We start from the raw sequence: 8,775 nt of genomic DNA on the forward strand, positions 1-8,775 counted from the left end.
GTTTATCACGTCCGTCCATGTAGTCATGCGTTTTTTCCTAGCCAAGCGATAATACTTGTCCATGCAAACCTGGATACGAGGAGAGGCCAGGAAGAGAGAGAGACTGTGTGAGGCTCATCTACGGCCTGTGTGCAGAGGGAAGTGTAAGAGATACGAACGGAGAGTGCCGTTCGTTGGTCAAATGGGAGACACACTGCCGAGAGGTATACATATAGGACAGAATTGTGGTGCCACCCCGTGTTAGCTTTGACTTTGTTGTATTTCTAGAGAGTTTGCCGGAGCGGCACGTATGTCGGATTTGACAAAAGTGTGGGCATGTGCGAGTGCAGGGTACGTTACGTGTTGTGTGTTTGCCGAATTTGTTAATAAACGTTTAAGGCCGGTGCCTTCATCTAGACCGATAGTCTCGAGTCGCGTTGCAATCAGGGGTGTCGGAGACGCACGAGGAACGTCGTGAAGTTTATCTGCAAGGATCCGGGACCTCCTGTGATTCGTATTTATGACGGCACACGTGAAGTGGTGAGTTACGTGTGGTCAGCGTTTGTCGTATTGCTCTGTGAGTTAGTGTGTTGTTTTAGCGTAATTTCACTGCCACCGAATTGGAGACTAATGTCGGAAACGCGTTGGATGTCTTCGGAGAGAGAGGATGCGACGGACTCGACGGTAGCGAAAACACCATATCTATCGTTGTATCTAGAGGTGAGAAATCATTGTAATAGAGATCTTATTTATATCAATTGCTTTCTTATTGACGTAGCCGGCGGTTTTACTGGTGTTTATGATCCCGACCCTGATGACGTAGTCGATCTGTTCACGCCGTCACTTGAGCCGGTTGTGTCATCAAGGCGGCGACGACGTGCTGTGTCTGCTTACGTGGATCCTGCTGATCGTCTGGCTCTAAATGGTAATAGTCTGTCGGATCCACTCACTTGTCTGGAACTGGGCAGTACCATGTTGTGGTCGATAACGGAGACCTACTATCCTCGATATGACAAGCAAAACCTGTGGAATAGCAATCCGGTGTTTGATCACGGGAAATTCGACGAGCTGGATACTAATCAACGTCTCACCAACTCAAATCTAACTTTGTTTACTTTCCGTTTTACGGAGGGCGGGACGTACGCGTTCAAAATGGACAACGAAACGGACAATCGAATGGTAAGGCATGCGGGTTTTACGTTGTCATCTGCTCATGCTGCATGCTTTCTTGACTGTGTGTTGTAGTACGTGCGCGTCATGCAAGTAGGAGCGCAGTGTCCCGAAGATGGCGTCTTTCAGCCACTTACTCCACGGACGGTAGTATCGGTAGGTGTGAGGAAAGAAAGTGATCTTCTTACTGAGCCGGATTGGGTCCTTATCTTCTCAATGGTCAGTGGTGGCTTTTTACTCATGCTCATCGTTTGTATTGCTTTGGTAAGCGAGGAGGCAGGGTAGATCCATCGTTTATTTTATTTTTGGTTTGTTGTTCATTACAGCTGCTGTTCCGCAAGTATGGTTGGGTAAAAGCATCATTCAATAGCCCGTGGTATCGTCGATTGGCTCGCAACTACCCAGTAGACGAGTACTCGTCGAAAGGATCGACTGTTCACTCGGTCAAACGATATCACCCTGCTATGGAAGTTGAAGTCGCTCCCGCGGAAGGTAACTATCCTTTGTGGTTGGAGCTATTTGGTGGTAGCTAAAGCGGATGGATTACTCTGTATGTAGTTGTGAGCGGGAAAGTGAAAGAGGACGAGTTTTGGGATTATGATCAGCAGATTGACCTAGAAGGGTTCAGCGTCGAGACTCTTCATCACAATCTGTCGGAACAGAGCCGTAAGGTGACGGGTAAAATTGATGAGCAGAAGAATGAGGTGAGATAGAATATTTCCTCGTTTGTTCCAATGGACTGATTGCTGTTTACTTTTGTGGTAGGTGAAGGCACTTTATCAGAAGGTCGCTGGTCAAGCAGAGTCACTCAAGGGGCTTTGGGTGGCGAAGTTGAATCTTCAGGGAAGATCAGAATTGGCAACACAGCAAGAACTGAACGAATACCAAACTAGACGAGAGCAGGTTTCGTTGTGTGTCATTCACAGTTGCGTAACTATTAGGCTAGAGTTCTTGTCGTGTATTTTAGCTTGTACAGGAGCTGGCTCGTCGAAAGACTGTTGGAGCAAGCTACTTGTCTGTCGTTGAACAGCAGATAGCAATTCATCAGCAGGACATGGCTGACAGACGAGAACATGAAGTAAAGGTAGGTGGAGCTCTCGCTGAAGCGTTACGTCTTGTCAAAGACCTCACGAAGAAAATCGACGGTTTTACGTCCGTTTCGAATGAATTTAACTCGAATCTTCAGCAGAGAATCGGTAGTCGTGTTGACGAGTTGTTGCACGTGGTACACCTGGGGCATTCGGAAGAATGTAAGCGACGTGGGGCTTGGTGTGTACTTGGAGAAAGTACAGGAGCGCCACTGGTCGATAGGAAGACTAACGAAGTTCTAACACTTGAACGTCTGGTTGGCCATGACGGTAACGTAAGAACCGATGGTCTTATTAGTTTGGACCCAGTCACTGGCCTGTTGTTCCCGTCAGAGGACGTCCGAATGCTTGGACCCGATGGTCGCACTCCTGTTGCGATTCCATCCGATTTTGTCCTGCATCCACGAACCGGTCGGTTGTTACCGGTAGAAGGAAGTGTTGCGTTCGATCCGATATCTACTCGTCTCGTGTTTACAGCTGACAGCGGAAGTGCGGAGGCAGGAATTCCACCTGAACCACTTATTCCTTACATCCCTTATCCAGCAAATCCAAGGACTGGTGTACCAGTCGAGACGACTCTACGCACATTAGAGAAACGGTCGGACATGCACCTCAACTACCCAATGGCTGACCAAACCAGCGGTCAGTATGTGCCAATCTTAGCGGTTACGATACATCCACAAGGACATATGCTGTTGCCAGTCGGTGGAGTCCATAGCGACCCTATCACAGGACTTCCTGTTCCAATCGAAATTGGCGGTTTAATGCTCGACAAGCAAACAAAGGAAGTTGTTCCAATCGCAGGAATCACTATAGATAGAGAAACAGGAGATGTCGTTCCGGTCGGCGGGGTAGCAATCAGCCACTTGTCACATCACAATTCAGTTGAGAAACCTATCTTAGCCGGTGATCAGATCAGAGATCCTTTGTCAGGACGGAACGTACGCGTTACTGGTGCTAGGATTGAGAAGAAAGGAAATGTTGTCCCTACTAACGGTGGCTTCTCATTGTTACTGGATGCCAACGAGTTGGCTTGTGAAGAACGCGTTGTGGATAGTATTATGAAGCTCAAGGCTGTGTCGATGTCATCAACAGAAGGTGGAAGTTTCAACATTCACGCTGAGCAGGCCGTTCTTGACGAGGCGTTGACTCAATTGGGTAAAGCAAGAACATGTACGAAGAAACTTATCCTGCAGCAAGGTCACAGTTTGACGAGGCGACGTGAAACGGCCATGACATTGAAAGAAACAGGTGGTAGTCCCGGATGTATGGAATTTGTTGCAACAGGCCAACTTTTGCCATTACTCATTGGTACCACTATGCAAGACCCGGCTGGTTCTGGATTAGAGGTTCCCATATTGGGTGTAGATCGAGATCCACAAACTGACACTTTGATTCCACTTGGCGGCACTATGGAAGATCCAGAGGGAGCCGGTCTAGTGCCGATTGCGCTAGGAAAGCAAGCACTGGACTCTGTGACGGCAGAACAATCTCCCGTCTGTGGCGTTAGAATCAATCCAGAGACAAAGACTGTTGTTCCTGTCACTTTGTCATCACGTGGGCACAAAAAGAGGAACGCAACTGTCGGCTCTGAGAGTCTTCTGGAAGACGACGCTGCTGCTCGGCACAGCTTTTGGAGGCGACAGAAGCAGAAAGGTTACGATGTAGTTAATGAGGAAGCTATACTGATGGCGGATCTTCTTGATCCTGAATATCATATCGATTTGGCACGAGTAAATAGCGGTCTGGATTCTATCACTGATATGACACGTCAGATTGACGACTCTCTGAAGCGAGAGACGCAACGACGTGCGGACATCGCGGCGGAGCATGCTACTCGCATGCCACCTGATGTCGTGGCAATCATGACGGAATACGACAGTGAAGAACGAGATCTAGAGAAAACTTTCATTAGTTATCACGCCAAGTTTACGGGTACAGTACGGAGGTTTACGCAGAAACTGCAAGAAGAAAATGCCAAATATGACGCTCGATTAGCTGACTTGAGAGAGGCTAATAATCCTGACGCTCAGGAAGCGGTTAGATGTCAACACCACGAGATGGTGCAGCGTTTACGTGACGACTTGAGGCAACAGCTCAATTCTCGATTGTCCTCGATTGATTTGGGGTACGCAGCACTCGGTTATGTGAGAGAGCTCGCTGACTTGTGCTTGCAAGAGGCCAAGGGTGTGCTCACCGGAAGTATTCACCTCGCTGGGGAATACGACACAGTTATGTCTGGGTTCTTTGAACAAGGGATTGCAGCGGACGGATCTAATCGTGAGTTGGTGCCGCTGTTGGAGAGGCTGATTGAACTTATGGAAACGGGTGGAACGGGTGCTCTGACAACAGCCATTCAGTCTGGCACGCTGCCGTTGCTGCAGGGAACAGGAAGACCAACGGTTGGAGCCAAAGCAGTGGTGAGACGTTCCGGTGTAGTATCTAAAACTGCCGTTCAACAAGTAACACGAGGACGAACTACGGGACTGGAGAAGGTCGAGTCTGTTACTGCTGTTGGAGGCAGCCAGCCCACGTCGTCGTTGGTCATTCCGACATTGGAAATTACCGAAACGGATGGCGGTGAGGGCAACCGTGAATCTCAGCGGCCCTCAGAGGTCAGTTTGCTCCATGTTGGTTATTCTTCGACGCAGAAAGCGGCGGCCAAGAATCTAACAGAAAAGCACGCCATTGAGCTGGTGAAACTAGAGAATCAACTACTGTCAAATGAAAGATCAAAGATCAACGAGGTTCTAGAAGAGATGCAGAAGGAAAAGTTGGCCACTCTGGAAGAGAGTAAAGAGACACTCAGGGAATCTCTCCATCGAGCACAAAGTGACGGTGAAGTAGAAGACATTCTTACTAGTCACGCGCAAAGATTACAAACCATGGCAGAGAGACTCGAGCAACAAAAGTTTGAAAAAATTGAGGTGGTGAAAGAACAATTGTGCAAGGAGAGGCTAGAGAAGAAGAAGGAGCTTCGAAAGGCTCACGTTATGGAAGCCGAAGCCGAAGGGTTATCCTCCGAGATTGTTGTTGACGGATCCGCTGCTAATGCCGGTGAAGTAAATGCCGAAATTGGTAAACTCTCGCTGGAACAAGAGGCGTTGTTAGAGGAGTTGAACAAAGCTTTCGCCGAGGAAGCGTCAACAGAAGGGAAGGAAAGACAAGCGGCATTGGCTGCCGCGAAAGATCGCGAAATGGAAGCCGCAGTATTGGCGATGAATAGCTCGCGATCTCAGTCAGCCCTGGAGACCTACAAGGATGCTTGCACTGCCGACAGACACAAGCGTGACAATGTAACTGACAAGCTTAAGGCCAAAGGAAAAATGAGGCGGCGCAATCGCCGTGACACTGTCACTGACGAGACAATCCTTGGCGACACCACTATTACAGACTCTGGAGACTTGACCATCACTGGCGATGTTGCATTAGTGGCGCACACGATGATGGAAGTGTACAGCGAAGTTCAAAAAGAAAAGAGAGAATCAGAATTGATGGAGGCATTGATGGAAATAGACAACGTCACAGGAGGAATTAGGAAAATCATTTCAGAGAAATACGAGGCGCAAGCTGAAGCACTGGAGCGGAAGTTTGCCATGGAGAAAGACAAACAGAGAGACGTTTTGATGGCTCGTTTGGCTGCTCGCCACCGTCTTCGAGAAGAGCAGAACAACGAGAAATTAATCAACGAGCGAATGAAGAAAGTGCAAGAAGTACAGATTAGTATCGGAGGAGGGGAATCTCGGCACACAGCCGAAGTGATGCCTGAGTTGGTCGTAACAGCTGAGGCGGCGGAAGAAAAGAAGAAACTGGAAGGCGAGCAGATCGAGCAGCAAGCGGAACTGGAGCTACGGCACAGAGGAGAACTGACTCAAATGAGTGAAGAAATCGAGCGAGAACGTCGAATCACTGACGAACAGGTTTCTCAACAAATGGAACAGCAAAAGATCAAGATGCTCAAAACAAAGGAGGAGGAGTTCCAACGCATGGTGGAGGAAAGGCGGCAACGCGAGGAACTATCGAAGGAGGAATACGACCGCTTTCTTGAAGCTCACAAGCAAGAGGTTGCAGCGATGGAAGCAGGACTTCAAAAAGAAAAGGAGAAGCAACAGAAGACGTTGCACGAGAAACTTGCCGAAAAGAAGAAGAAGAAAGCTGATCGACTGATTGAGAAACAGAAAACAGAAGTGGAACGATCAATGATCGAAGCCAAGGAAGAACGTGATGCTCTTGTGTCAAAGATGCTTCGTGCAGCCGAGATGACCGCGCTCAGCGACAGCGTGCGAAAGCAACAAGAAGAAGGCAACGCAGCCATGGCCGAGACGGTGATCTACCGCGTATTGCAACAGCGGCATATGCGCGAGACCGTGCAATTGGCCGAACAAAACGAACGGCGAATGGCGACCGCTATTGCAGACGCTAAAGCACCCGTCGAGGATGAACGTCAAGCAGAGAGAGAGAGGCTTGTGAGCCAACACGAACAAGCCATGATGGACCTGATTGCTAAAGCCGGCTCATTGAAGAGAGGAGAGCTAGCACAGAAGAAGGCTGATATGAAACGACAGCAGAAAATGCAACTTCGAGACTTCGATCAACAAACGACTAAGATGATCGGTCAGGCAGAAAAGGAAGCGCAGACATCGGCCGAAGTCGATTACGCACACAAACGTTTGGAACTTCGAGAGCAGCAACTGCAAGAACTGGCCAGTGTCATGAAGGAGTTGACTCCAGAACAAGTAAGGACGCATGTAATTCCGTTTGTGTATACGCTCGTTGTTATTTATTTATTTGTAGGCTTTGATGAAATCTTACTCCGACGAAGCGGACAGGGCTGCCCGAGAGGCGCGTGAATTTCGAGAGCGCGCTCAGCAGGAACGCCAGCAGCGTATGGAGAAGCTCAAGGAGGCCAAGAGGAAACGAGAAGAAGAGCAAAAACGGAAGATGGACGACAGGCTCAAGTATGTCCCACTAATTTACCTCATTTCCCCTGTGTTAATTCACGCCATGTTTGTATCAATGTTTAGGCAAGTAGAGGCTGAGCTTGAAGATGCACAGCAACGCGAATTAAAGCGACAGGAAGAATTTCACGAGCGTCAAGACCGCGTCAAGCGGCAGCAACTGGAGAACAAAGAGCGCGAAGAACGTCAGAAGATTGAAGCAAGAACAGAGCTGACGGAGAAACAGAGAGAGGAGCTGCTGAGAGAACACGAAGAGAACATGAAGAAATACGGAGACGCTCTAGAACAGGGTAAAGACAAGGCGAGGAAGAAGCTCCAGGACGAAATAGCCAAGCGCAAAGAGAAGAGACGAGAACAAAAGATGAAAGATCTCGAGCAGACGGCAAAGAAAGAGCAAGACGACGAGCAACAGCGAGAACGGGAAGAAGTAATGGAAATGAAACAAGAAGAGGCAAAGATGGTAACAGCTAACGTCGCCAGAACGGTTAGACCCAGAACACCGTCCGTCGGTCGGAAACCTCTCGAGTACAGTCCACCCCCAGGCTCCGCCGAGGCGGTCGGCGAACAAGAAATGATGGATATGTTTGGAGAAGACCGGGATGCGACGTTACCCGAGTTCGTCGACGGTCCGATGATTCCAACCGAAACCGCTCCGTTTCCAATGAGCGGAGCAATTGCAGCGCAGACGGATGATTACGTACAACTGTTGATGAAGTCGCCGGTCTTCCAACGGGTTTGTGAGATCGAGGAGATGCTCAAGAATGGCGTCGACGGTAGCAGCAGCATGTTACCCGACAGCAAGTCGTACATCGATCCGTTAGATGCGCAGTGGCTCTGCGAGGGAGAAACGGTAGCGGTCAGCGTCAATGATCTCGCTCCCAGCAATTTCGTCGTATATCAGTTTGGCAATTTTGTAATGCGCATGCTCGCTCAGAAGGAGTACCGCTTCCCAAAGGTCACACTTCTTCTGGCTTCTAACCTTCCACCCAACAACTACTCAAAGAACGCATTCCGCAACTCGTACCGCTACGGACACAAGGAGAAGATTCTATTCGTGCGTCAAGAGCGAATGGAACACGTCGGCGGCTTCATCCTGGCCGTCATCCACGCTCTGGCGCACATTAAAATTGGAGACTTAACCGATGACTCTAATCCGCAGTTTCTTCGCGAGTTCTATCGAGCGATGCGTATTTGTTGTCAGGACTTGTTCTTTGCCAGGTCGCGAAGTAGCGGTGTGACTGACCGCCTTGTGACTTCGAGTAGACCGACACTTCTGGAGTCGGCGTTTACCGGAGCTACAACCACCGCGCAGAAACGAAACGTCGTCGAAGAACTGATAAATGTGAAGGTCTTGGGACAGACAGAAAGTGATTTTTCAGCTGAAGTAAAGGAGTTCTATGTATACCGTTGTTGGGACTTGTATTGAGTGATGTGTTTGGTATTTAGAGTGTGAAGGAACGGCTTGAGAAGTATAAAGCGTTCTCGGCTTATGGCTCTCTGCGTGATCAACTGAGCACTGTTCCTGCTGCTTCCAGCGGTCCGGATGAATTTGCATCTGTCAAGTTGAGAGACCTGACTGG

At 49.0% G+C, this 8,775-nt stretch overlaps 1 protein-coding gene across 1 annotated transcript in view; it reads left to right on the forward strand.

Annotated features, from left to right (window-relative positions):
- LOC134177734 (uncharacterized) overlaps positions 1 to 8,775 on the forward strand; it is a 33,445-nt gene that overhangs the window by 23,924 nt on the left and 746 nt on the right. The window contains exons 3-15 of the mRNA XM_062644510.1: positions 42 to 203; positions 268 to 330; positions 397 to 519; positions 579 to 699; positions 758 to 1,158; positions 1,225 to 1,413; positions 1,476 to 1,641; positions 1,708 to 1,853; positions 1,915 to 2,052; positions 2,117 to 6,973; positions 7,032 to 7,195; positions 7,262 to 8,579; positions 8,642 to 8,775. The exon at positions 8,642 to 8,775 is cut by the window's right edge and continues 27 nt beyond it. Of these exons, the coding sequence (XP_062500494.1) occupies positions 42 to 203; positions 268 to 330; positions 397 to 519; positions 579 to 699; positions 758 to 1,158; positions 1,225 to 1,413; positions 1,476 to 1,641; positions 1,708 to 1,853; positions 1,915 to 2,052; positions 2,117 to 6,973; positions 7,032 to 7,195; positions 7,262 to 8,579; positions 8,642 to 8,775 (7,982 nt within the window). The remainder of the gene's footprint in view (positions 1 to 41; positions 204 to 267; positions 331 to 396; positions 520 to 578; positions 700 to 757; positions 1,159 to 1,224; positions 1,414 to 1,475; positions 1,642 to 1,707; positions 1,854 to 1,914; positions 2,053 to 2,116; positions 6,974 to 7,031; positions 7,196 to 7,261; positions 8,580 to 8,641) is intronic.

The sequence above is a fragment of the Corticium candelabrum genome, chromosome 3, assembly GCF_963422355.1.
Source record: "Corticium candelabrum chromosome 3, ooCorCand1.1, whole genome shotgun sequence".
Lineage (NCBI taxonomy): Eukaryota > Metazoa > Porifera > Homoscleromorpha > Homosclerophorida > Plakinidae > Corticium > Corticium candelabrum.